Source organism: Empidonax traillii, unplaced genomic scaffold (genome assembly GCF_003031625.1).
Source record: "Empidonax traillii isolate 1590-97213 ecotype Southwest subspecies unplaced genomic scaffold, ASM303162v1 scaffold694:size336501, whole genome shotgun sequence".
NCBI lineage: Eukaryota > Metazoa > Chordata > Aves > Passeriformes > Tyrannidae > Empidonax > Empidonax traillii.
Window position 1 is genome coordinate 237077 of NW_020955887.1, and position 27374 is coordinate 264450.

At 53.4% G+C, this 27374-nt stretch overlaps 3 protein-coding genes across 5 annotated transcripts; all 3 read right to left on the reverse strand.

Moving 5' to 3' along the window:
* Positions 1-1302: 1302 nt before the first annotated feature.
* Positions 1303-4647, reverse strand: FANCE (FA complementation group E). Its single transcript, XM_027899875.1, has 10 exons — positions 4628-4647; positions 4260-4509; positions 3345-3978; positions 3218-3262; positions 2857-2916; positions 2626-2769; positions 2422-2545; positions 1867-1942; positions 1670-1736; positions 1303-1575 (listed from the first exon to the last, which is right to left on the reverse strand). The coding sequence occupies exons 2-10, from the start codon at positions 4481-4483 to the stop codon at positions 1303-1305; spliced, it is 1647 nt and encodes a 548-aa protein (XP_027755676.1). The 5' UTR covers positions 4484-4509; positions 4628-4647.
* Positions 4648-5284: 637 nt separating this feature from the next.
* Positions 5285-7937, reverse strand: LOC114065750 (E3 ubiquitin-protein ligase makorin-1-like). Its single transcript, XM_027899877.1, has 8 exons — positions 7882-7937; positions 7215-7334; positions 6807-7105; positions 6491-6582; positions 6178-6398; positions 5842-5952; positions 5632-5761; positions 5285-5531 (listed from the first exon to the last, which is right to left on the reverse strand). The coding sequence occupies exons 1-8, from the start codon at positions 7935-7937 to the stop codon at positions 5424-5426; spliced, it is 1137 nt and encodes a 378-aa protein (XP_027755678.1). The 3' UTR covers positions 5285-5423.
* A 1936-nt stretch (positions 7938-9873) lies between these two features.
* PPARD (peroxisome proliferator activated receptor delta) lies at positions 9874-27183 on the reverse strand. Of its 3 annotated transcripts, none has more exons than XM_027899907.1 (8): positions 26683-27183; positions 24881-24969; positions 14817-14931; positions 14010-14161; positions 12930-13068; positions 12157-12359; positions 11372-11825; positions 9874-11151 (listed from the first exon to the last, which is right to left on the reverse strand). In XM_027899907.1, exons 3-8 carry the CDS (start codon positions 14884-14886, stop codon positions 10904-10906), a joined length of 1266 nt encoding a protein of 421 aa, XP_027755708.1. In that variant the 5' UTR covers positions 14887-14931; positions 24881-24969; positions 26683-27183; the 3' UTR covers positions 9874-10903. The 3 variants fall into 3 exon arrangements, with proteins under 3 accessions (XP_027755708.1, XP_027755706.1, XP_027755707.1); XM_027899905.1 differs by having other exon boundaries at positions 14817-15045; XM_027899906.1 differs by having other exon boundaries at positions 11372-11822; positions 14817-15045; positions 26683-27182.
* Between the last annotated feature and the right edge of the window lie 191 nt (positions 27184-27374).

Below are 27374 nucleotides of genomic sequence, written 5' to 3' on the forward strand. Positions count from 1 at the left end.
AAGCTGCAGCCAAGAGCAAAACCAGGGCTAAGAAGGCTCCGTCCACAAGCCAGAGTAATGCTTTCCAGCAGAACAGGAATCCCCCTAGCAGTTTGCAAAGCTGATCCCTTCCTGACTATGGTTTCTTGCAAAACCCACATAAGCTGGCCCAAAGCACAGCTCCTGGTATGTCCTGACGAGTTGGAGGCACAAGCTGCAATGCAGCAGCAGCAGCCAGGAACTGTCACAATGAGCCCACTGCCTAAAGACAACACTGAGTGAGGAGTTACAAAAACAGACACCCCTTGGGGAGCAGCTGTGCACCGTGGCTGGAAAATTTCCAACCCTTTATCACTGTCCAGTCCACAGAGACACCGAGGCTTCCCCATGGAGCTCCAGGTACACACAGCATGTACATTCTCAGCAACGACACCATGAAGCTGATTGACATGAATTTTAGAGATCAGTTTGTCCTCGGTCACCTTCACATGACCGACAGCCACGACCAGATGGAGCAGTGAGGACAATGACACTGAGGTCACTTGGTAGAAGCTCTGCAGGGAAACTGCAAAGACCAGAGCCTGCTACCTAATAAAGCCAGAACAGCAGTCTCAGACCTTGATGATCATGGCACAATTTCTATTTATGTCATATTTTGGGCAGCCCTACAATAGCTTCACTATACTGAGCCACTAACTCAGTGGAATGCAAACACAGCAACAATCCAGCTCCCTGGAGGTTTCTGTCCTCCAGCTAATGCAGACTTTGAAGCCTCTTCACTCCACAGTTACCCAAAATAGCTTAAGAGATTCTTATATAAAGAAATCTGTGCTCTCAGCCTTAAGAGCATCCCCTAATGTTTCAGACTTTCCTTCCTCTTGCTGGATCTAAATGAGCAAACTTGAAGCAGTCACATGTCGCACCTACAAGTTTTAACTCCCTTTCTCTCTTTGTAGGTGTAAATGTTTATGGATTTTTAAATAGCTCCAAAAGTATGCAATGCTTCTAACCTTCATTAAAACCCTAGCAGGATCTCTCTGAGTCCATCCACTCTCTCCCATCCTTTTCCTCCCAGCTCTCAGACCAGGAGGTGCCTAATTGAGGTTTCCAGCAGGTATTTTCAAGGATACAGGATAGAACTTTGGGCACACTATAGAAGTATTTTATTTATTAGAGTATCATGAAACACTGCAACGGGAAATGTCATCATCCCTAGAAATATGTCACACACACAACAGGGTCCCTGGCAAACCAGAAAAAAATGTGGATTTAAAGCAGAAAATTCAAGCAAGAAAAGAAAATTCAAATTTCCCAGCTCTTCAGCTAAATCCCACTCTCNGAGAGCACAAGCTTGGAGTGCTGCCCTGCCAGGAGCCCACTTGAGACCCCTGGACCAGGTCCCAGGCCAGCTGCAGCCCTGGCTGCCAGCTCACCAGCCCATCTGCAGGACTCGAGCCTGGTCTCACTCACCTGGTTCTGGTACATGGTAAGCATGGACGTCACCAGCTTGGCATAGTCAAGCGATGTGGCAAAGGCTGAGGCCTGCCGGCACAGAGTCAGGACCAGGAGATCCAAGAGCTCTGGGGGGAGCACCTCCTGGAAGAAACCCAGGAGTGGGTAGGAGAACTGGTCCTTGCTCCAGTGCTGCCAGAGTCAGGAAGGAAACCTGGGGACAAGGGGTCTCCCTCACCTGCCGCCCCAGCACAGCCTGCACTACCAGCAGGAGCTTCTCTGACAAAGGCATCTCCAAGACTTGGCTAAAAGTACAGTGAAGAGAAGAGGTGCTGCCCCACGGCCTTGCTGGTGCTCCCGAGTGGCCGGAGCCAGCTGGACCCATTCAGGCAGCCACGAGGCCAAAGCAGCGCTGTTGACCCTGTAATCCCTCACCTTAGCACCAGCTGCACACAGTGTGGCTCCAGGCAGTCCTCCACAAGCTCACACACCAGCTTGGTCTGCTCAGTACCTGCAAGGGCAAGGCAGATGGGGAAAGCTTTCAAAGGCTGCCAAATCCACAGGGATGTGCCCAGCTCTTCCTAGCACCCCTTCACACAGGTGTATGCCTCAGTCAGGACAGGCAGAAACCACAGAGTGCCCCATTCTATTGTTCACGATAATCCTGCTTCCTCTGCCCACCTTCACTAAGGGTTTAAATAGCACCAGTTCCTAGGAAAAGAGGTTCATGCATGAGGAGAGGCGTTCAGCCAGCAGTTGGGAAAACTGATGCTGGAAGCTAGCCTGGCCTCCCCTCTCTCTCCATCTCAGGCATCTGTGAACCCATCTCCCACTCTAACGCAAGTGTTTGCTTGCTCAGGTAAAACCAGCCCCATGTCTCCATGGATCCTAACACATTTTCCACGTGATAAATGCCTCCCAGAAGACAGTCTCTGCAGTTGGGGCCCTTCTCCAGTTCCCACAGCCATGTCTCCCACAAGCCCACCGCACCTTTCCTTGGCTCCTGCAGGACCGCAGCCACCACCACGTGGCAGAAGGGCTGGGAATACTTGGAGCAAAATGAAGAGAGAGCAGCCATGAGGTGTCGGGAAGGTGGCTGGGTAAGGGACAGGACCTAGGGACAGAAAAGGCAGGAGGTGGGGATAGTGGAGAGGGAAATAAGGAGCAGGAAACCTCTGCTGCCCTTGCACGTACTCGCCTGAGGAAGAGCTGCTCCGCCAGGACGGCCGCGCTGGTGTAGCTGAGGTCAGGGGTGAGAGCCAGCAGCCACCTGCAGAAATGCCCCAGGAAGGGCTCTGGGCACACAGACAGCTGGAGGAAGGAGCACAGTCCTTCAAGCTGGGGATGGCAGAGAGAGTGGAACATTAAGGAGGGCAGCAGGCCCTTCACAATACTGGTGGTTGTAGAAGGGATGCTGAGACTCACCTGGCGGGGGGAGCAGTTGTTCAGGATGCACAGCTCAGGTGGGATGCTCAGCTCAGAGTGCTGGAGGGAAAACAGTACTAAGTATTGCACCAACTAAATCAACACACAATATACAGCTCCAAGGCTTTTCCCTTCCCCCCACGTCAGCCAGAGCTGTGCCCACAGGCTGCCCCTCACATGGCAACCCCTGCGAGGTGCAGGCACGTATCAGTATCCCAGCCTAGAGGAGGTGGCAGTAGAGCTTTTTATCCTTGTCCAGTCGGTCCCGTGAAACCCACCTCCTTTCCCACCCCTTTCAAGGCCCTGGCACGAGCCCATTTAGATCACTAGCTCCAGGAGACAGATAGAAGCAACCACTTACGCTGGACTGCTGCAGCAGCAGCATTTTCAGCTTCTGTCCATGCATCTGAGGGAAATGAGATGAAGGAAGGGGAATTAGCCTGTAAAGGCTCACTGTCTGGAAGGGGAAGGCAAACCCTACCCGGTACCTGGAGAAAGGCCTTGACATCTGCTGCCAGCTCTGTCTGAGCAATCTTCCTGAGCTCCCCAACTGCATCCTGCTGGGAGCTATCTGGAACAGCCCCATCTGTGCTCTCAGGACATGTATCCACTGAAGGCTCCTGAGGCACCTCCTCTTCTATCCCTCTCACATTCCCACATTCCTGGGGTCCCAGAGAGTCAAACGCCACCTTCTCCAGCAGCAACCTCTTCTTCTCTGTGTCACTGACCAACTCCACTCCCTCCTCCGACACTTTCTTGCGCTTTCCACCCTGAGGCACAGAGTCAGCTACATCTCCAGTGGCATCAGGCTGGTTACTGAAGCACCAGTTCAATTTCTTTTGCCCCTCTGGTTTGCTCTGGGCAATTTTCTGGCACAGGCACCTAAGCTGCTGCTGGCATGCAGAAGATAGTGGAGTGGGAGATGGGAAGCACTCTTCTGCTCTTAGTCCCTGCTGGAGCAGACTCCCCAGCATCCGCATCCAGGGATCCACATGGGAATCCTGTTCTATGGCCTGGAGCAGCTGGCCAAGGCAGCCCCCTGGCACTGCATCCCGTGTCACGAGGAGCAGGGAGAAGAAGTTTCTCTGGCACATGATGGGCAGCAGCAGCAGCCGTGGCTTGCTGGGTAAGGGGAGAAAAGTAAAGGCAACTTGTCACAGCAAATGTCCTCATCCTGACTCCAAGCTACCCTGTGGGTCTCACTATGGAGCAAGAGGAGGAGGCAGCTAATGCCTTCACCAGCTTTTGCAGACACAAGCTGGGAGACCAGCCGGTCACTGCTACAATCCCAGCTTCAGGCATGGACCATTGCACTGAGGTAAGTGGACACGCAGTCCCAAATAGGCACCAGACATGCCAAACCTCCCACAAAACACCAAGTTTTAGAAACGCATCCGACTCACACAGCCAGGACGCCCCGTGGCCCCTCCAGCACGGGCTCCTCGGCGCACAGGGCTGCGGTGAGGGCCTGCCAGGGGAACGCCTGTCCCGGTCCCTCGAGGGGCTGTTCCCGCTGCAGCATCCGGAAGGCGGTCAGAGCCCCGGCGGGGCCCGAGGCCAGCGCGTGGAGCAGGAGGCGGCAAGGCCGGTCAAAGCGCATCAGCCAGGGCGGGCAGCGGGGCTCCATCGCTGCTGCGGGGGCTCCACAGCCGCCTGTGAGACACGGGGGAGAGCCGGGCAGGGGTCATACGGGGAGAGGCGCGGCAGTATCAGGACACAGCCAGCCGTGCTGGGATCCGACCCCGGCGCCAGTTTCGGGGACTGCCCTTACCTGCCCTTCCCCCCCGAGGATGCGAGAGCGTCACCGGGGCCGCACCGGGGGCCCCTCCAAGCCCTCTAACACTCCTTCCCCGGCAACTCCCCCATCCCCAGCTCAACCCCCGCTGCCCTCCCGGGGGGGCTCCCCCCGCCCCCTGTGCACTGCACAGCCGGGGCAGCCCCCGACACTCATGGGGGTCCCCCCGCCGGGCTCTCCCCGCTGCTTCCGGCCCCGCCCCGAGAAACGCTAATCAACGGCGCGCAAACGAGTCATTATGCAAATATCGCCTGATCCCAAAACCGCCCCGCCCCCTGGGGGTGGAGCCACCCAGCCCCCAGACAGAGACTCCCGGCGCCGTGACGTTATGTACGCGTTTTATTTCTTAATTCCCGGATTTGGTTAAAAACACCTTAAAACAGTTTCCTCCCCCCTCCCCCGCGGCCCAGTATGCCCGACCCGGCCCGTGGGGCTTAAATCCTCACGTTAACCCCCCAGCACACAGCCCAGCCCCCCGCCCGGCACCCCCGGGTCTCCCATCGAGGGGGCGAGGGCAAGAGCAGGGAGGCTGTGCCCCACCGCCCTGAGTCACTCCCGGGGCCCCGATAAATGGCAGCCAGACTGCTTCCCCATCTCACCCCATCCCTGCAACACCGCCTATGCCTGGAACCACTCCAAAACAACGGTGGAAGTCAAAAACAGATGCCTCCCCATCCCAGGGACCCCACCAGCATCACCTAGGCCCAGTGTGACACCCCACAGCTCAGTCAGAGTCTCTGAAGTCAGTGAGAAGCATCTCGTGGCCATAACTTCAGTAGTGAAATTCCATCTCCATCACAGTCAGGGTGAGAGCCCACTCAAGCGTGCAGAGCTCCCCATCCTCCTCGCTAGAGCTCTCTGAGGAAGAAGGGCTGAACTCCTGCAGCAGAGGAGGGAGGATGAGCCCCGGTCTCCCACCGCATTGCATGGCTGTGCCGCACCCAGCCCAGCCCAGCCCCAGGACTTGCCACCCCACTTACAGTGGGCATCCTCAGCCGCTGCTGTCTGTGCGGTGGCAGCCGTCTGGTGGGCAGCTCGTGCAGGTAGATGCAGTCGGACCTGAATGGGCAGTAGCCACGGTTCCGAACAAAGAATTTACACCTGATTTTCCTGCAGGATTCCAAGCACAGTTGTGAGTGTGGCTCCCAGAGCAGCCCACAGCCCTGCCACCCGCAGTTCCACGCACTCACCCTGTCCGTGCCTTGAAGGTTCTGATGAGTTTCTCCTTCTCACCTACATCTGAGATCCAGTATTTGTGGGGGATATAGTAACTGGAGGTGATCCGGCACTCTGGGCAGGCCCTGGGTGAAGGTGATGGGTGCAGATAGGTGTCTCAAAAGTGGAGCAGGGAGCACAGGTGCAGCACCCACGCAGGGTGGTCCTGCTGCCATGGCCTCATCCAGTATCCCCATCCCCACTCCCAAGGAAGTGTTCCCAAAGGAAAGTCATGCCAAGACCCAAGGAAGGATTTCAGAGTGCAGAAGGGGTGACGGTGACTACCCTCCATTGTCCCCATCCCCACTCACTTTATGACTGTGCTCTGGAAATCCCGACTGCGACGCCACTTGCGGATGCATCCCACACAGTATGCGTGGCTGCAGTTTGGGAGGATCCCGAAGAGCCGCTCCTCTGGCAGCGGCTTCTCGTACACCCTGTCCATGCAGATGCCACACACCACAGCCTCACTCTGGGCTCTCAGTGCCTCGGTCGGGACTGGGGCAGCCGCAGCACCCAGCTCCACAGAGACCTGCACACAGAGAAGCAAAGCATGGCAAACCCTGACTCCATCACTACCCTGGCCTTGGGGAGTGCCCGGCCACAGGACACCCCCAAACCCACCTCTGCAGGGTCAGTCCCCGTCGCCATCTCCACCACTCTCTCTCTGGGGTCAGAGGAGTCTGCATCCAGTGCCAGCCCTTGTAGCTGGGAGCCTGCAGACTCTTAGAGGGGAAAAGCACATTCCAACCCACCATCAGAGAGCCAGGCAAGCTGCTTGGAGCATGCAGCCTCAGCAGTGACAGTCTCCTGGAGAGCTGTCCACAGCCCCAGCTTGGCTGAGGTTTGGGTCACGGGCAGAAACATGCATAGGCTGCTCCACCACGACCACCCCAGTACCCTCAGCCCCACTGGTTCCCCCGGGCAGCCTAGCACCTACCTGAGGCACGCCGAGCACGTGCAGGAACAAATTCTCCACCAGTGGCCCCCCACTGGATGCTACCAGGTGCTGCGACTTTCTTCTTGTCTTTCTCTTCCACCTCAACCTCCATGTTTGGGAACTTGAAGGTCACATGTGTCACGCTGGGGGCAGGGTAGCCTGAGGTGCGCTGGGCTCCCACCCAGCCCTGGGCCATGGCCGTGGGCACAGTGCCAGGCTCTGGGCCCCAGTGGGAGGAGGGCATGGAGGGATCCAGGCCATAGCGGGATGGCACCAGCTCCTCCTGGATATGCTGGTAGCTGGAGGAGCCCAGAGACAAACAGACAGAGAGTCCCATTAGCCCAGCATGACTCCTCTTGGCTTCCAGCCCATCCTTGGGGCATCAGACTCCTGCTCGCTGCCCCTTACCTGCACTGCTCTCCATAGCTGCAAAACCCACTCTGGAAGTACCTGCAGATCGGAGCTGAGTTTCTGTCATGTGAGAAGCGGCAGCTCTGGCCCCATCGACAGGATCCACGGGCAAAATTCCTGTTGGCCAGAGGATCCACATAGCTGGGGTCAGATCCCACTCCAGCCTTGCTCCACTAGACACCCTGACATCCCTCCGGGTACCAGGTTTGTCTGGGTGAAGCCATAACTTGGAAGACCCCCACTTGGTGTCTGGGCTTGGGAGCCCCTGCCAAGGGCAGAGCCCGAGGGGAGCCAGTTCTCTCCCAGCCCCATCCAGCCTTCTCGTCTGGTTAATTGCAAAGCAAAATAAGCCTAGGACTGGGCTGGCCTGGGGGCTCTCCCCGGGGCAAGCCAGGGGTACTGAGGGCTGGGGCAGCCCCTGGCTCCCTGTGGAGCCATGGAGAGTGGTAGGAGCCCTTAGCTTGACAGGAAGGAGGTGCCTGGCTGGAGTGTTTCTGGGGGCCTCCAGTTCCGGAGGTGGGGCAGCTGCGTGGGGAAATGGGTGGGGGGTGGCTCAAGGGCATACCAGTCCACACTCTGCCCCCACGGCAGGGGGCAAGTGGCCCCATCTCAAGCCTATCTCCCCCAAAAGCTGCTCCCAGCCCTCCCGACCCCAAGCCTTTACCTGCACAGGGGTCTCAAACAGCCCCCCCTGGCTGTTAACCTTCCAGATGCCGCCATCGATCCCGACTCCATCTCTTGTTCCCCGGCAGCCAAGAGGGCTTGGCCGCTTCCCACGGCTATTTATGGCCTCAGGTGTGTCGTGGGTCCTCCTGGGATTTCTCCCCTCGTAGCCGGGTCCGCGCTGCGATTTGGGCGGAAGACAAGCCTGGACAAGCCCGGGCTGATAGCACTCGAGTGTGTGAGCATTGTTTACTTTAAGTCAAGGACTTTTCAGCTCCTCTTGCTCCTGAAGTGAGAAGCCTGGTGGGAGGCACCACTCCAGTGTGCATCACTAAATTCTGTATATTCTAATTCTTTTATCATTACTATTTCCTCTTTTTTTTTCAGTCATCTTAAATTATCTTTATCTCAACCTATACATTTCACTTTTTTCTCAGTTCTCGCCCTCATCTCACTGGGAAGGGAGGGAGTGAACAGCTGGGTGATGTTTTGCTGCCTGCTGGGTTAAACCATACAAGGTCCCCAGCCAGGTACCCTGGATCACATGCCCAGCAGTACCACGGCTCCCTGTGGAGCCCCCGTTCATCCTTCCCATTCATCAGGCCAGCTGCATGGGAGAGGTGGGGGACAGTGCAACAGCTTCTCCCAGGGACACTTAAACCAGGGAGAGGGAAGTCTGGGCATCTTGCAGCTGCTCTCTGCAAACTCTCAGGTGTTCAGACACAGCCAAGGGCAGAGCCCAGAGCTAGAATGTGGCCCAGCTGTCCCAGAGCCCATCTTTGCCCATCTTGGGGTGGTTTTGGCCAAGCTGAGCTCATTGCCCAGCTCTGCAAGCATTTGGGGCAGGAAGCACCCAGCTCTGAGACCGAGACCCTGCTCAGAAATGGCTCTTTCTGCTGCCTTTAGTTTGCAGGCAGGAAAACAACATGAGCTATGAGCTCTAGGAATAATGGAGACCCGGGAATCATGGCAAATCCCTGGAAATCACAGCAAATCCCATCACCTCTGCTGGAAACCCTCCCATGGGCAGCCCCCCCCAGGTGCCAAGAGAAATCCCAAGAAGACAGGCTGGATGCAAAAAAGTTCTTAAATATTTAGTTCAGATTTATTTGAAGTCAAGTCAGTTTGTGGACACTATATTATTAAAAACACTTGGAGGTTTGTACTTCTAGCAAAAATATACATTTCAGTTTGAAGGTTGTTACACTGTTGAGGAAGGAAGAGCAAAAAGTTCCCCAGGTGATGGGCACAAGTCCTGCATGTGACGGTGGTGGGGATGCTTTGGGAAGGACAAATCCCCCCGGCTCCATCCAGCACACACGCATGTCTCCAGTGCCTTCCCCAGTGCCTTCCCCCAGAGGGCTTCAAAGTGCTTCAGAAATGGTAATTCCTAACACTCCTGCGAGGTAGGGAAGGGGGGGGCTGGGCAGGGAAACTGAGGCACAGCAAGGGGCTGGAGTGTGGCAGCAGGGGCAGGTTTGGGATCGACAGCCCTGTGATGGGGTGGGGAAGCCCAGTGCTCTTCCCCTTTGAGTTTTTTAAAGGACTTATTGCACCAGGGAAATCTGCTACCCTGAAGACGAGGAAAGTAAAATAAAACCAACTAATTTGCTCTCACAACTGCTCCTTGGGAATATCAGTATTTCAATAAGGCTGCTCAGGACACACAGGACCAGGAGCTGCAGATAGGTAAGTGCTATGTCTTAGGTCAGACACCATTACCCCAAGAGGGAAACTGAGCCCTTCCCGGGTCCATCCTCTCCCCTCGAGCCCAGGAGACGCAGCCCTCCACACTGGGCACCCAGCCCAGCCCAGGCAGCACTATGGCGTTTCACTACAGCTGCAAGAAGTTATGAGGTAAAGTCCAACTATGGTGCTGGGTTTAGGCAGACCCTGAAGCCTGGAGCTGTCCCAGCTCTCAGAACAGTGGCAGAGGAGGACCAGCAGCTTCCGTGACCTGGCTGTGCTCTCTGGGAAGCTCCTGCCCATTGTGAGCATCCCACTCACTCCATCCCAGTTTATAAATCCCTGGCATTTATACTGGGGTTTACAGCTGTAAAGCTCTTTGCAACCAATGCACTAAAGGATCCTTTTGCTCCTCCTTGGAGCAGAGAGCCAGTGACAATCCAGGTCCCTTTCACAAGGGAAACTGAGGCAGGACACCAAACCCTGACCAGCCCAAAGCCCCTGACCCTGCACAGACCTTTTTAGTAACTTGTATCTATGCAGAACAGCCTGTGGAAGCCACAAGTTCCAGCCTCTGCTGTGAAGGTGAATTTTAACGAGTCAAATCCTTGCCCTCCCACCTCCCCATCCCTCCTCTCATACTGAGGTGCTAAGGAACACATTTCCTCTGGAATGAGGGTGCCAGGAGCAAAGGCTCCCACACAGCACTCAGGAAGGCAGAGCTCACACGGTCCCTCTGGGAGACAGGAACACACTGCACAGAACAGGGGGCTGCTGCTGAGGGTCCCTGCTAGGACAGCCCTACCCGTGTTCAAATACTCTGGCTTTTCTTTGGGAAAGAGAGAAACATCCTTTCACATCACAACTGTCCCAGACTTCACGGCTCAGGACTGTGTCTTCGGAGTGCAAACGAACAAGAAAATACAGACATGCTGTAAGTGCTGCTGCTGGTCCCACCGGACCCCTGCACCTCGCTCGGGTCTCCTAAGGACCAGAGCTCCTCCCACCTTGGAGACCTGGGGTGCTGTAAGAACCACACTGCCTGTGCCATGTAAACCGGGTGGCCGCTCCAGAGGCCCGGGGAACAGCTGGAGCTGGGCCGCAGTAATGGAAACAGCAGCTGCGGAGATTTGTTAGTGTGTGTTAACGGAAGCCCTGGCCGAGCAGGAGGCAGCTGCAAATTGTGACAGCATCTTGCCCTACGTACCGTATGTCAGGGTCACGTAGAAAAGAGTTTCCAATAGAAGAAATGGAAGACACAGGGAAGGGTTTTCTTTGTTTCTGTACGAAGAGTCTTGATGGGAATCCATGGCTTCATTCTCATAAATAACAGGTCCTCAGTACATGTCCTTGTAGATCTCCTGCAGAAGCGGGTGCAGAGATGTCTCTGTCTCTGTCTTCTTGATCTTCTGCACCAGCTGGGCATGCTCCGTCACCAGCTGCCGCAGATCTGCCATCTTCTGCAGCAGCTTGGGGAAAAGGTACTGAGCATCTGGGTGGTTGGCCTGTAGGTGAAACTCCAGCACTCGCAGGATGTTGTCTTGGATCTCCTCCACCTGCTTCACATTCATCAGGCCAGGACGGTCTGTGGAGAGGAAGCATGGTAGCTGCAGGGTCATGGGGCAGCCCTCCAAAGTACATGCTCCTCCTGGGGAAAGGAAGCTGAGGATTGTATCCCACCCACTGTGACTCAAACCTCATCAGCTAGAAAGGGGAGAAGTGTACCCTTTGACAGCCCTCTCTGAACCACCTCTAAGTAAGGAGGACTCTTCCTGACTCTGGCACGGGCGAGGGCCCCCGCTCACCTCCGCACAGGATGATGGCTGCCACAAACAGGGACAGGTCACTGTCATCCAGCTCCAGCGCATTGAACTTCACCGCAAACTCAAATTTGGGCTCCATAATCTCATTGAAGGGCTTGCGCAGGCTACGCAGGAACTCACGGGTCACGAAGCCGTTCCCGTTGGCCACCAGCAGCCCATCCTTGTTCATGATGGAGGCCAGCATGGCGAAGATGGCCTCGTGCACCCCGTACTTGAGCAGAGTCACTTGGTCGTTCAAGTAGAGGCCTATGAAGCTGGGGATGCTCTTGGCAAACTCTGTGAGCTCCCGCACAGTCTCCACCGTGGTGCACTGGCAGCGATAGAAGACGTGCACCCCGATCTCCTTGTAGGGGGGGATGCCATTCACCAGCTGCTTCCACACCAGCCCCTTCTCTGCCTGCCACAAGGTGTCCATGTCATGGATCACAAAAGGCTGCTTGAACAAGAAGGAAGTTAGGAGTCTGCTGTGGGAACTTGAGGTGCCAGCTCTGCCCAGGACACTCATGTTTGTTTGTCTGTCCCTGTGCTGTTCCCTGCCTCTGGGACAGACAATGCTCAGGCAATCTGCACCCACCACCATAGCACAAGTCTGCACAGCAATGGGACTTTTCCTAGCGAGGGGCAGGACGTGCAGGGCCCACCTAGCTGCAGGTGGAAACCGGTGCATGTGGAACAGCTATGGCAGGAGGGAAATGTGCAGCATCCCCCAGAGAACAGCCCTCTGTACTGGCCATGGCCAACCCCACCTGCCCTGGGAGGGAACTTACTGGGGTGCTGCTGGCCTTCCCGGTCAGGATACCTCTTGCCTTCTTTTTGGTCATGTTGAAATTCTTCAGGTAGGCATTGTAGATATGCTTGGAGAAAGCTTTCAGGTCGGCCACCTGCGGGTTCTGGCAGCCGATCTCGTTTGCCGTCAGCCCTGCCACCAGCTTTCTCTTCTCTGCCTCTGGCATGCGCCCAAAGCGGATTGCTGGGGGGGCAAAACCAGTGGGTCAAGACAGGGGGGTGACTCCAGGAGATGCACCCAGAGAGGCAAAAGGTTGTTCTGCCACCGCAGACGGACAGGTCTGCTGGTGAACACCTGCACAACACAGTGCTTCTCCAGGATGCAGCTCCTCCAGCACTGGCACCTTCATGAACCACTCATTGCTGCTTCCCTCACACTGAACTCCCATCCCACTCCTCTGGGCTCTTTCACAAACCCACATAAAGACCTTTGCTTGGTCATGACCTAGATGGTTACACCAGAAGTTTTAAAATCCTGGCACAGAAGAGCAATCTGTGTGTCCACTTCCCTCTGGGCCAGTTCGTAAGGCACAGCCACGTGCCAGCAGCTGTCCTGCATGGTGGGAATGAACAGCCCCTTCTCGTATAGAAGACGGGGTTTAAGAGTCAAAGGCTTGAAACATTGGGTTTGAATGATCCCTTGGCAAGGAGAGCCATGGGCTAAAGCACAGCCTACCATATGCACCCTTCATAGGAGAGCAGCTGGTCCCATGTCACCCAGTCAGTCAGGCCTGTGGTCAGCAGTGACACTCACCATTGTGTGACATGCCCAGGGAGAGGCATTTCTGGAAGCGGCAGTACTGGCACTTGTTTCGATTCTTCTTCTGAATCTTGCAGCTCCTCTCACACTTCTCATACTCCAGCTTCATGCGGATTGTCCGGCGGAAGAAACCCTGCAGGCAGGGAGCAGGGAGACATGGAGCAGCAGCGCTAGGGCCTGTGTTTTGGGACCTGGCTGGTTTGTTAACCCCAGGAGCCTCAGCGAGGTTCAGGCAGGTGAGTAGGAGGAGCCCTGGGTCTCTCTGGTGCAAGCAGAGTTGCTGTCCCAAGGAGAGGTTGTGCAGTGGGAGAAGGGTACTGCAGAGGAGGAAGTGTGGAGGTCAGCCCCTGGCCCGGTGCTGTGTGACAGTGCCAGCAGCCAGCAGGGAGGGACAGAATCATAGAATCAACCGGGTTGGAAACGACCTCCGAGATCATCAAGTCCAACCTTGATCCAACACCGCCATGGTTACTAGACCATAGCACTAAGTGCCTCATCCAGTCTCACCTTAAAAACCTCCAGAGATGGTGAATCCACCACCACCCTGGGCAGCCCATTCCAATGTCTGATTACTTTATCTGTAAAAAATTTCTTCCCAAACCGCTTTTCTTTGGAGAAACAAGCCATGAGCCAACCCTGGCCTGCAGGAACATCTGGCAGGACCTGGGCTGCTAACATATCTCTGCTGGATCTGCTGTTGGGGAAAGAATTCCAGAAGCACATCCAAGCTGCAGCCAGTGATCCCAGGGGGATAAACACACAGCTCAATGCTGATCTGTGGCACAGAAACCAATCTTTAAAAGCAAACTCAGGGGCCTTGTGGGGACAGATGGATTTGCCTTTCAAAGTAAAGCATGACAGCGCAAAATTTGGGCCATACAGGTCTCAGGCACCTTCCCAGGGCACCACTTGCTGCCTGCCTGTACTTGCCACACTCTCTGGACAGGTTTTTTACACTTACTCAATCCCACATCCCTGTTTTGCTGCAAATCTGCTTGTTTGAGGAGGCAGCCCAGTCCCTGGGGTCTAAGCCCTGCTTGGTGCAGCTGAGCCCAGCCCTCTCCACGGACGCACCTTGCAGCCCTCGCAGGCGTGCACGCCGTAGTGGAACCCCGAGGCTTTGTCTCCGCAGACTCTGCACTCCACGTTCAGTGCTCCCAGGGCTGCCTCCTCACAGCCCATCTGCAGCTGGTCCGACAGCGAGGGAGAGGAGCTCTGCGACATGTCTGCAAACACACACAGGGACGTGTCCTTCCATGTTACAGCCACAGGCCTAGCACCTGGTGTGGCCAGCTCTTCCAGTCGTGGGGCTGAGGAAGGATTTCCAGCCCTGTCCTGCCTGCCACTGCCATAGCAGCTGGCTAGTTACCAGGAATCAGACACTGGCTCCAGGCAGATTCCAGGCATTCATGCCCAGGCAATGAAACACAACCAGCTGACTTTATAATCCTTGGTTGGCTAGCCACTGGCATAGGGCTGCCCAGCTGGAATGTCCAGGGCTCTGGAGGAGCCTCTTCAGCAGCCACAAACCTTCTCTCCCAGCTCCTACAATCACTTTGCACTGAGGACTTCAAAAAGTGTCCAGGGAAGCATTTCCAGGCACCCTGGGAGGCCCCTTGCTCTGAGGCACAATGTTACCTGTCTGTCCTTTTCATTTCCACTCCACAACCCATTGCCAATGGCTGTGCAGTGACTGCAGAGCAATAAGTAAGCCTCTCCATAACTTGGCTATTGGTGCATTATTTCATAAAGGGAAGAAATTAAAACCAGCTGAACTCCATTCACAGACAGGTCCTCTGCCCTTGCAGCTGAGCACGCTGCCTGCAGGCTGTGGATGCCTGTATGCTCTGGGGGCAGACGAGCTCCCATGGCTCCACTTACCTGTGTAGCTGCTTGAAGGCAGTGAGCTGTCTGGTCCTCCAGTTGGGTCCAAGGCTCTGCTTGCCACCATCACTGCCTCTTCCTCTTCCTCTTCCTTGACCTCAGGTACTTCCTCCTGTAGTTGTTCCATAATTGATCACCCCTCAGTGCCAAGACTGCAATCCCTGTCATAGCTCTGGCATCATCCGAGTCTATCCGAGATGGACCCCACCAGGCTGTTCCTACTAGCCTGCAGGACACGGGAGAGAGGCCAGGGTCAGTGCTGAGTGCCTGCACGGAGCAGCTCAGCAGCAGGACAGTGTGTCACCAGCCACACCAGTCCTGCTCTGCGCTTGCTCCTCAGCCCGTGAGACGTGCAGAGCTGGGGCCCTTTAAAGATCCCTATGCACTCACTCTAAGACTCAAGGAAGCAAAAGATCACAGAATTGTATTTAAAGGCCAGCAGACAGAACCCAGACAACAAACCAGCTCAGATGCCACCCAGGGACCCGGGGTCCCCAGCTTGCAAGTCCCATAGCAGAAACACTGCCCCAGAAAACGTCCCCCAGAGCCGCCAGTGCCCTAGGATGTCACTGTGGCAGCCAAGGCCAGGGTCTTTCAGAGCCAACACCTTCAGAAGGGCCAAGGTAGGGGTGGCTTCACCCTACATCCCCACACAGCCACGGCAGAGCTGGGACCAGGAGCAGCGGCTGACCAGGGTGCTCTGTGCCCTTGGGTGGGGGATGCTGGGGGAGCAGGGCTCGATGTAGCAGCAGGCAGTGGCTTAAAAGCCCCTGACTTGTGTGAGCCATCTGCAAGACCGATGGCTTCCTGCTGGCCCTGTGCTCGTGCTCCTTTCCATCACAGCACTGCCAGTTACAGCCTTTGTGTTTGTTTTCACTTGGTTCCTCTGCCAAGAGCTGCCGGGCTGTGCTCAGCCACGGGGTCCAGCAGCACAATCCCAACGGCCTCACAATCCAACCAGTGTCTTAATCCTGGGTTTCCTGTGGGAGGAATGACCCGTCCTCCCCCCGCGCGCTTCCGCTCCTTGTTTGCCTTACTCTATCCCAAAGAGCCCACGAAAAGCTCAAGCTGTGCAAACGATGCATCACCACTACCACAGCCATTGCAGAGCCATTCCCACCTCCCTCCCAACCATGTGGATCTCGCCTGAGCACCCAGCTTGTGCTGTAACACCCTGGTGCTCATTTACCTCCAGATCTCGATTCCTAAACTGACTCTTGCTTGAGTAATTAGTATCTCAAGGCCAGTTCATGTAGAGGTCCATCCACTTCCTTAAAGGAGCTATTTTTAAACAGAGAAATATCCATCAGGAAAGCCACTAAAATTCCTGTTCTTCCAGGAAAGCCTCAATTTGCAGGCCCAAGTTAAACCAATGCAGCATCTCACAGGGGCCTCATACAAGGGCAACCCTGAGCTCTGGGATGGTCTGTGCCCTGTGCCCAAGTCCATGGCACAGCCCAGGGAGGGGCTGGGGGAGGGCAGCAGAGATCCAGGATTCCCTGGGCTCATTTGCCCTCCTGCAGCAGACCCTCATGTGTCACACTTTGAACTCAGAGCTGCAGCCAGTTCCTCGGATTCCTGGAAAGCTGTCAAGGTCAGAGCTCCCTGCAAGATCAAGGAAGCAACTGAGGGAGAGGACAAAACCTGCAGGTGGGAGAGTGAGCACAAACATGTTGCAAAGCCAGGACACAAGTCACCCCCAGAGCTGGTGCTGCACAAAAGCCTGGGTCTCCCACAGCCAGAAGGGCTTTGCTTTTCCCCCACTACACTGGGAATGCAGACTGCAGGACAGGTGTCTTTGTTTCCAGGAGAGGTACTTTAGTGGTGGCTGTGAGCACACTCCATGGTGGCAGGAGCAGGCAGAGGGGTGCTCCCTTCCCGAAGGAGCACTGAGGGACCATTGAAAGGCTGTGTTATCCTTGGCCTCCACTAACAAATCCAGCGCAGTGGGACATGGCACACAGGCAGGAAAACCTTTTCAGTGGAGATGGAAGGTAATGAGCTCAATCATTTTCAAGGTTATATATAAATGAACATACAAACGTCAGGGAAACACTTTTGCCTGGAAGAGCAGTTAGTGAGGGAAGCTTGTGGCAGGAGAAACTCATCTACAGTGGAAAATCCATCCTGCAGCAGCTTAATGAGCAGCTAGCTCATTACATCCCTTTTGTCCCTGGCATCACGCTTGGGCCCCTAGCTTTAAACCCAGCGCTGACAGAGCTCTCTGCTTTGCCCCAGATGCCTCATGGCATACTGTTGTTGGAATAACATGAGGGCATCCCTGGCATGCTGTCCTCCATCCGCCAGGTCTGCTCAGGGCCATGGGCTCCCAGGGTGGCAGTGAGTTTGTGACATGCAGCTTGCTCCCCAAAACCCACCAAAGCAACTCCAAAACTGTGCTTGGAGTCAAGACTTGGACAGGCTTAGGAGGGGGAAAGCAGAGGGTGAGATGTGCACAGACTGCATCGAGGGGCTCCAGCTAGGGCTCCCCATGTGCATGCAGGCATTACAGGAAGGATATGGATGCTAATCCCACCCTTTAAGGGTGGCTGGAGAGGCAGAGAGAGAAAAACTTTTATCAGAAGGCTCCAAACATATTCTTTGAATATCTCTTTGCAGGCCAAGAGTACAAGGGGCCTGGGCAGAGGAGAGCTGTGGGGGCTGTTTGCACACCTGCCTCTCCCTTAGCCCTTCCCCCGTTTTCTAAACCACAGGGATAGAGGGAGAGGACTGGGAAAGAAGACTGATCTCTCATGGAAGGCTGCACCCCCTGCCTTTGGCAGATGAAGGTCCAGAGCAGCTACAGCCTGGATAAAGGGCTGTGCACGGGCCATGCCTGTGCACCCTCACAAGGAACCAGTGGCTGGGCAGGGCTCCTGGTGAGAGAGGGACCCCAGCCCTCAACCCTGGGCCAGGGGCAGCAGCCAGCAGGGTGGCAGCAAGCAGAGACTGTGGAGATTCACCAAGAATTCACATGCTCCCCTCCATTCCTCTGCAAGCCCTGCAGTTAGAATGGGGGGGTCCTGGGGAGCTGGAGCTCTCCAGAGGTTTGTCCAAGCTCTCTCTCTCTGAGCACAAGGAGGGACCTGCCCTGCCAGCACTGCAGCATGGAATCTTTGTGCGATAGCCCTAGAGATGACAGAGGATGGCCAAAGAACCGATCTCCATCCCAGGACCTCTCCAGCTGTTCGGTGCCCCCACATCCAGTGGTCAAGTGGACAGAGCAGGATCAGAGATAACTCGATCTCCTCCTCTTGGTTATGGAGTCCCCCACCAGAGCACAACACACAAGCTTCAAGCTGCAGGGAGAAAGGCAGAGATTTCTGCCCAGCGTGGCCACCCACTCCTTTTTGCCGTCCGGCAGCTGTCACAGAACAGTGGTGGAAACAAGGATGAGAACTGTGAATTCCTTCCTAAGTTTCTCCAGAGAATCCCGAAAAGCTGTTTCCCTTCCTCTTCCCACAGGATGGGAATGAGCAAGAGGGCAAACATCTCATGACTTGCTCTGCTCTTGCCTCAATCCCTGTTCCAAGGAGCTTTGGTAACCCTGGCTGAGCTAGCAGCTCCCTCCCAGGAGCCTGCAGCCAGCGGAGGGAGGGCTCATTTGCTGGCTCTGGGCTTGGGCTCATGCCTGCTGGCTGCAAACAGCTTGGGCAACAGGTTTGTCTTTCCTAGAAGCTGGCATCTATGCCAGGCTAAAACACTGGTGGGAACAGGGAAAGAGACGTGGCACAAAGGAAGCTAAAAAAAACAGGAATAAAAACTAAAAGGAGATAAACCTTCAGTGTGGATTCCCTGCAAGAAGGCAGTACTTCTCCAGAGCTGACCAAGATCCAAGCCTCCAGTTCATCAACCCACAGCTTGTGCCCCTGTGGCCCAGGAGCTCGCCACGGATGATTAGTGCGTAAACTCCGGAGCCAAGCTCAGAGTTCCCAGGCAAAGCCAAGCACCAAAGAAAGGTCCAAACCTCCCAAGGTCAAGTCACAGAGTTGATCTGCTCTAAGTAGTTTTTCAAGTTACTGTAAAAGAGGTCACCAAGAACTGCAAAAGCAAACCAATTTATCATGGGAGCACTTCTGACTTGTGTTTTTATTCCTCTGGACAAAAACGTTAGCCATATTCACAGCCAACAGAAGCAGAGTGGGTGAGATGAGAACTCAGTTGTCTGTAGAGCAGTGCTGTGAAGCCCATTTTGAATCCAAAACTGACCTGAATCCATACAGGAGATGTGATTGCTGCTGGTTGACCACCTCTTGGCACACTCCCCTCAGGTTGTGTCACTGCTTCCAAGATCTGCCGAACAAGTACCAGTTCCTGTTCCTCCTCCTACATGTCAGCTACCACTAATAAAAGCCAAATAAGAGCTAAGCAGATGCTGCAATACAGGACAGGTAACTAAGTGTACAAAACAGGAGAGACAAACACTGAAAACATGTTTGTGTTTGTTCCTGGAAGAACAGCATGCCCCCACGTTAGCCAATGAGATCTCAGCAGCACTTACTAGACAAGTGCTTCCTCCCTTACTCAAAGTCTTGGCCACAAGGCAGTCTACACACAGAAATAGACTACTAGAGCTAGATAGACTCTTCCTTGCTACACAGCCCTGAGCAGGATGGACATTCTGGACCAGATTTTTCCCCTTGAAGCATTTGCTCAGATGTTGGGCCATGCCCCAGAGTCCAGTCCTGTGATTCTCTCTCCAAGGCTGACCACCTGCATTTCCCCAAGCATGAGCCCAGCTGACTAAGCAGCAGGGTGCTGCCGGAGTTGCCATTACCATGCTGCTTCTAATTACTCAGGGACATGTGACACAGGGTGCAGGAGATTCCCTCGATTGCCTTGAGAAGCCAGGCTTGCCAAAATGAATCACACATATACTGCATGTTTTAACTCACCCACTTCCTGGGCATTGAGGGGAAAAAAACCTAACTTGCTAAAAAACTCAACAGACTCTTCTCCTTTCATATCATGACTGATGCTGTTACCCAAAACCAGGTCACAGCACTTTGCTGCAAAACGAACTGCTTTCCAACCTGCGCTGGGTTTGTTAAGAGCGCAAGAGGTATCACAGACATAGGAACAAATAAGACTTTGGGCACTGAACTCTCAGCCACGTGCAAAGCAGGGTCTGCCAGGCTGCTTGTCCTCCAGGAGTCGCAGCCAATTCCTGGCTCCAGCAGGTCCAAGCATGAATAAGATATGCTCTGAAATCTAGAGATGGTAGATTAGTGGGAGACAGGGGAATCATCCCTCCACATCTTCCCAGCAGAGAGACTCCCTGCCTTTATCAGGCTCCACGGCTGCCACTGGCAGACGGGCAGCAGCAGGACATGCAGAGAAGAGCTGCACAGTTGTTAACTCTTATTTGAAGTGCTGCTCCACAACCTTCAGCAAATCTGGTCAAGTCCCATACCTCCATTTCCTTCATCATCAAACAACTCCCAAACAAAACCAAGACTCACCACAAAAAAAGCAAACCTAGGACGTTCACAGTGCTTTATTCCTGATCCTCCCCTTGCTGTGTTAACTCACGGAGACAGCATGTTTTGGAAGTGCAGAGCAATCGATTAGTGCCAAACGTCATTGTTTATTCCTGTATTATGGATTTTGACACCTGTTCGCAGTCACACTCACAGGTCTGGCCTGCCCATCCCCAGTCAGCACCCCATGCTTCTCGTGACCATCTTCTCCTGTTATGCATTCCTGTACGAGGCATTTCCAGGATGGTTTTCAGCAAATAAATGGACACATCTCATTCTGACGACTGCTGACTGGTATCTGTGCTTTGCTGTCAACTCACACCAGCCCAGAGCACCCAAGGCCAGGAGGGGCATGTGGGTCTGACCCACTGGAACAACAGCAGCCAGGAAACAAGCAGGTACTGGAAAGGTGACACCACTGGGGCTTCTCAGCGCTGGAAACAGCATAGAAGTGCTGCTATTTGAAAAGACCACTAAGACTGGCAAGGAGAGAGAATCGAATCATCCCCCCACAGCCCAGGGCACAGGCAGAGGTGGCTCTGAAGCTGTGGTAATGCTTTGGCATCACACTGCAAACCCAGCACACGCATGCTAGAGAAGCTGTCTGGGATATACTCCCCCTTCCTTTACCATCCTGAAGGTGAGGAGAGGCTGGGGGGGTCAGAACTCACTGAACACTGTAAGATGATGCTTTCTCATACTGCTGAAGTCCTCTTGGCTGTACTCCAGGGCTGCTGGTTTGCTTAAGGACCTCTTGTCCTCCTGAACCTGAGCAGGACACGTGGAAGGATCTGGTTTCAGGAACATCAGTAATTATAGAACAGGGCTGATGAGGGAGGAGCTCACAGGAACAGCAACTTCCCAAGGCAAACACTAGGCACAGGGTGTTACAGACTCAGAGTAGCACTGAAATGGAACTCCAGGAAAATGGCAAGTGGAACAAGTTGTGGCTGCCAACAGGAGCGCTGCTGGCAGTCAGTGAGGCCATCGTTTGGCAGTGCTGCACACAACAAGACCCAGCTTAGCTTTCCCCAAAGTCTCAGTGTCACTGGGACAGCAGCAAGAGTCACCTCTGCTTTGGATGAGGCAATCAGCTCCCCAGAAAAGCAATAGGGGCAGAAAAGCAGCAGTGGGCCGATGTGTCTCTCAGGATCACACGCACGTGCATGCAGCCTTCTTTCAGGAGCCAAACACCCAACAGGCCCCTAAGTTTTATTGGTAGGCTGCCAGTGCTCCCAGATCCAGGAAAAAAACCACAAAACTAATAGCAAGCCTTCTCCTCTTTGCAGCAACAGATTTAGATCCCATGGGCTAACCAGGAAAAAAAAATAAATCTATCAGCCTGTAAATTTTGTTATGTTTACACTTGGACTCACAGAAAAGTGCTACTGGTTTTATAGACCTTAGCAAAATATCCTGGGCACCAGCCATGCTGCTCTAATCCCAGGATGCAGCTGACAGAGAGCAATTGTGCCCAGGCACAAGTTCCGATGATTCAGCAGGGCCAGGGAACACGTGCTAGGGAACTGAGATAGATCGAACAGATCACTGCATCCGCTGTAGCTCCACTTCAGCCACGGAGCAGGAAAACAGAGGGGTCCAAGTCTGACTGCACAGGTCTCCAAAGGGAAACCTCCAGAGAACATCAGAATCACTTTCCTACACAAATTAGTTCAACACCCTCTCAAGGAACTAGATGGGAATGCTGTTTCCTTACTATTTTTGGCCACATTCACATAGCAAGAGCTGGCTGCAGAACAGATTTCCTTGCACTTTCAGCAGCAAAATGAGCAGCAACCATGTCAGCATGATTCTGCCAAGAGTCACAGCGTGCTCTGACCATTTGAATTTCTGCACCAGCCCCCAGAAAACAAAACATTTGAGCAAAGCATTAATATCTTTTTTAACATCCTTGTGTCTTTGGCACTGTCTTGAGAGAACAGGGCGAGCTGCAGTGGTCCACAGCAAGCCAACGACTACCATTTCCCAACACAGCCAGCTGCTGGGAGCCCATTGGACTCCCCGAGTTCATGCTCACCAACAACTCTCTTCCAGAGATCCTCGTGTCCCTAAGTCCCACAACACAACACCTACCTCATAGACATAATAACCCATGGTCATTTTCAGAGATGTAGGACTTTGACCATCAGCCCTTGTGGGGTTAACAGCTTTCAAGGGCCAACATTAAAGGTGAAAAGCTGGCATTTTTGGAAATGTCCCAGATTGCATTATGACGAAACCAAGAGCTGCATTAAAAAAATGTTTGTAACAAATCAGTCAGGATAGAGATTTGGGCCTAGGTTCTCATCAGCAAGGTGGATGCACAAAGCATTGGTTATTTTGAAGCCATCTCAGTGGACCTCTCCTCAGCCTGACAAAGCCTTTCCTAAGGAGACATTCATTAGGCAGGCATGCGGTTCACAGTAAAGTCTGTCTTAACAGCCCATCAAAGAAACACTTCCCTATCAATTCATTTGCCCTTTCAAATCACCAGAACCATTCCCTGTCTCCATCCCACATCTCTGTTACCGGTTGAACATGCAAGTTCTGTTTTTTGCTATTCCAAGTTCCAGTTTGCAGGCCAGGGCAAACCAGGAAGTATAGCATGACGGGAACAATTCTGGTTAGCATGGAGATTACCTGGCCCAGAAATGGGCTCTGTTTTGACCCAGCACCATGTGAAATGTTCATGCTTCTGGCTTGTGCTTTCATTCTGCCACTTCCTCCTTGGTCATGATTCCCCTGTAAACCACAGCCTCCCCAAAACTCAAACCTTCAAGCAGAACCTGTCCATGGGGTCCCCAGGGAAGTACCTCGACAGGGAAGTACTTTGGAAACCTTTGCAAAGCCAGATGGAAAGACTTGACCCAAATGATCACAGATGTTCACAAGCTCTTTACTAAGCCTGGGAGGACACAGACATTTTCCAGATACTGTGATACAAACAGTGAATATTTCAAGAGCGTTTCAAGAAGTCATCCTGAAACTGAGATACATCTCAAGTCAGTTCTACTCTGAACCCTTCCTGAAATCAAGCAGGGCTCCGGTGAACATCACCCCAAAACACATATTTTGGTTAAGATACATTTCACAATCTCCTTGATGAAAAGGACTCATATTGGCATGAATCGTTCCACTCTAAACCCTGCTTTGGGAAAGTAACTTCCCAGGCATTCTGCCAAGGCAAGCACATTTCAGTGTATTAAAAAAAAAATAAAACTAGCTCTACAGAAAAATCTCAACTGTACTCACTACAGAAATGACTTCTGCTTGTCTAGACTTTCTCAGGGTCTCCAAAATTACTGTAGCAGGGCTAAGCAGTGTATCTCTGAACACAGACACTTCTAGAAAAGCAGAGATTGCTCTGCAGCACCTGATGAGAAGCAGTGAACACAGCCCAACAAATCCACAGGTATCAGTTTGTTCCTGCTCTAAGCAAGAAAGCCAATACAAAACATAAACCCCCAACATCGCTAAAATGCCATAGTCAAGGTAAGCCATCCTGGCAGCAAATAACCTTTCAGGCATAAGCACCGTAACATCATCTCACCCAATTAAAACATCATTTGCATGTCAGGTTCTGCTGTTCGAAGGAGACCAAAAGTCTCCTGTCGTGCCAATTCCGCAGTCTCAAAGAACATTTGCAGATTTTCAGCTCATAATTCAAAAGCCACAGACGAAATATACTCCAAAAGGCAACAAGATGTACTGTACAAAAATACATATTTGTCAAAAAGCATCACACAAAAGAGACAGAGCCCATCAACACCAGGAAGCAATTCTGTAAAACAATGCTCTTCTGATCAGCAAAGCCTCACGAGGCTCATTACAAAATCCTCTCCATATGCTGTGAAGATCCTTGGAAGTTTGTGTCTTGAATACCAGAACAGAGACAGCATAACAGTTGCACAAACTTGACACAGAAATCCACAACAGCTGAACACCTCAGACCTGTGTTGTGGCAAACACACACCCACAGCCACATGCAGACAGCCTCGGCATTGCTGGAAGCCACACACAGCGTCCCGGTGCGGTGACTTGAGTGAAGACTTCCAGGCATCACTCCAGAGGTCTGCAGGCAGGAGGGTGCCCTGCCCGCTCCCACTGACCACCTCCTCCAAACCTCCAAACCCCACAGCTCTGCTGTGACCCGCTCGGCTTTGTCGAGCACCAGCAGACGTCAGCAGTACCGCGCGTGTCGGATTGTTGCGGCCCTGGATCTCATGTGCCCTCCCCAACCCAACAAGAGCCAATTCCAGTCATAATCATCAGTGAAATAATGAAATATTATGTCACTTTGCTTTGACAAGCAAGAGCCAGCTGAGAAGAACAGGATTAGACCATGGTCCTCACAACCTACTTCTAAGGTAACTCATAAAGATCATATTCAGAAACTGAACAAAAATAAGGTGTAGAGTTTAAATTTACATTGAAATTTAAGAACATTTAAGCTCATGGACAAAAGTGAAACTTGCTGAAAGCAAACTGTTCTTCCCAGGCTCTTCCCTGTCCCAAGTTTATAGAAACACACGTAGGGTAAGTGCCTCGGTCAATTGCCTGCATGTGAAGGGAAAGGGTTACCTCTGTGGAGCTGCTGGTCCTTTCTGCCTGTTGTCAAAAGCCACCGCTCGGTCACCATGTCAGCACGGAGAGCCGAAACCTGGAGCAATCTGCAAGAGGACAGAACGCAGATTTCCACAGCTGTGCTGAAGGCTAGATATTTATGCTGCTGGGAGCACTGGGCTGGGTCCAGCAGCAGCTCTGAAATTTAAACACACACTCCCTCTACCGCATGCGGTCACAGCATCCGCCCCAGGACTGGGAGGTAGAGCAAATCCCCGGGTGTCCCAGCAAAGACAGCCCCAACTCCTCACCAGGCTTTCAGCATCGGGATGTACCCTTTGCCTTATGTCACCTGCAGTTAAAGGCTGATGACCCTGAGCTTTTATGACAATACATGAAGCTGATGCTAGAAAAGGGTCTGTGGTGGCTGTAAGGTGGCTTGTTTACTCAGCTTGCTTAATCCACCTTCAGGAGGCTGCCAGAAAGTTCCTGCAACTTTAATGAACTTCCCTCTCAGGTGGCTGAAACTTAAGGATTTGACAGAGTTCATTCACTCTTCTTGGTTTTCCTGATAACTTTGCATTATACGAATTTCAGGATCAGAACAGCAGTAAGAGACCAATGCTGGAAAAAAATGGCTTATGAGGCTTTGAACTAGAGGACTTAGAGAAAATATGTCCTATTTTTAGACAGTTATGCAGACTAACTGGACTAAAACATTAAACAAAGATGTTGTGAACATAATGCTATTTGCACCCACGTACCCTCCTTGACATTAGCCAGGCTTAGCTGCTCCTCCCACCCCAATGGAAGAGCCCTGTTTCCTATTGCTGCCCCCAACACAGGATGACTTGCGAAGCAGCCGAGCACCAGCAATAAACCAGTGTCACCAGCCCCCACCAGGACAGGCAGCTCGGCAGCGACCTGTGAGTGCTGGGCTGAGAGTAAGCCCCTGGTGTTGCTCGCCCTTCTGGCTCTGACAAGGCACCAGGAGCCGCAGCTGCTCAGAAGAGGATGAAGAAAGGATGCAAATCCTCTGCCCCAAAAGTCAAGGCTCCCAACACATTGGCCTGAGTGTGGTGGGTGTTCCCTACAGCACCAAGCAGATCAGGTACATCTACGATAGGGCACAAGTGTGAGATTCAGAAATACAGCCCAAGTCCCCTGCACTGGAGCATCACTCTCATCAGGACTGCCCGTTCTTGTGGTCAGTGATGTCAAAGTCACAGCTCCCTTTGCAGGCAGCGACTGCCCTCCTTCAGAAGCAGGGGCACCAGCCTCTGCCTCAGTGGGGCCACAAAATGGCCTTCAGGAGCCTCACTTTTGCAGCAGTACATTACAGCCAGAGCAGGTTCCTCATCCCTTCTCTCCCAACATGGAAGATAGTTTTTCTAAACAATTCTGACAAAATTTCTCCTTAACCTTCCTAATGAGGAACAATAATAAAGTCATTTCAGCCTCAGTGGCACATCAGGAATTGGCTTCCTCCACCTGCAGTAAAGCCCATCAGCATAGCCTTGACACTGTTAACGAGCGCTGAATCACACACAGGGAGTGCACAAATCACACCCTGAGCTCTCTCCCATCACAGACCAGGGCTTTGCAGCTGCTGCTGCCAGAGATTTGAGAATTAAAACTAAACAACTGGCTCACCTTGCCCCACTCATAGTTAAATGCCAGGACATGCCCATCACACCACTCACAAGGTATACTTGCACCAGCTCAGCAAGGCATGGAGCGAACCTGCCAGCACATCCTTCCTGGACTCTTCCTCTGATGTCCCTGGCTGACACATGGTAAGTCACCAGGAAAACTCCCACCTCAGCACAGCCTGGAGCATGTTTGTACAGAAGAGGATCCTCTGCCAAAGGCAGCAAGGGATTTGCATGGAGAGGGCTGGTGGAGAGGAGAGCAGAGCAGAAGCGAGAAATGGGACATGGGCAGCCTCAACCCACAGGTCACTGGTTTAGAGACCAACACTGCAACCGGCCCTGGGATTCCAACTCAGGAGCAGCCACAGCTCAGACCCCTCTGTATTGCCACGAGGGATGTTGGCCAGACCCTACAGCACATCCAAAGCTTTCTTGCCTCTCTGCCCACCCAAGCCGGTTCACACAGGCTTTTCCAACACGTGGGAGCTCAACAGACTGATTCCTTCCCAGAAAGCATGTCCTTTATCTGGGATCTCGGGGAAAGCGGGAGCAGAACATGGAGATATGAGGGATGGGAAAGGACTCTCAGATCCTTCTTCCTTGAGCAGCCCCTCATCAGACGCTCTGCTGACAGACCATCCTGACCCTCTTGCTTCTCCTCCTTCCAGCCCCAGACTCCAGCAGTGCCCCTCACTGGTACCCTCAATCCCCACCCCAATTCCCCTCTGCCACCTCATCCTAACACAGAAGATGGGCATTTCCCCTCAGCCTCCTCCCGTGTGGGCCACGTCCCATCCTCTGTCTGCCCTGATTTCCCAAGCAGGAACTACAGCCTGAACCAAGTCCCTGACATCCCCCGC

Coding starts and splice junctions, on each gene's coding strand:
- LOC114065750 (XM_027899877.1), bottom strand. CDS start 7,937: ATGGCGGCATCTGGAAGGTTAACAGCCAGGGGGGGCTGTTTGAGACCC. Junction 6,583..6,806: donor ACGTGCTCGGCGTGCCTCAG/GTAGGTGCTAGG, acceptor AAGAGTCTGCAG/GCTCCCAGCTACAAGGGCTG. Junction 6,399..6,490: donor CGGGGACTGACCCTGCAGAG/GTGGGTTTGGGG, acceptor CTCTGTGTGCAG/GTCTCTGTGGAGCTGGGTGC.
- PPARD (XM_027899905.1), bottom strand. CDS start 14,946: ATGGAACAACTACAGGAGGAAGTACCTGAGGTCAAGGAAGAGGAAGAG. Junction 14,162..14,816: donor GCCTTCAAGCAGCTACACAG/GTAAGTGGAGCC, acceptor GTGTGTTTGCAG/ACATGTCGCAGAGCTCCTCT. Junction 11,152..11,371: donor AGCCATCATCCTGTGCGGAG/GTGAGCGGGGGC, acceptor TCCTCTCCACAG/ACCGTCCTGGCCTGATGAAT.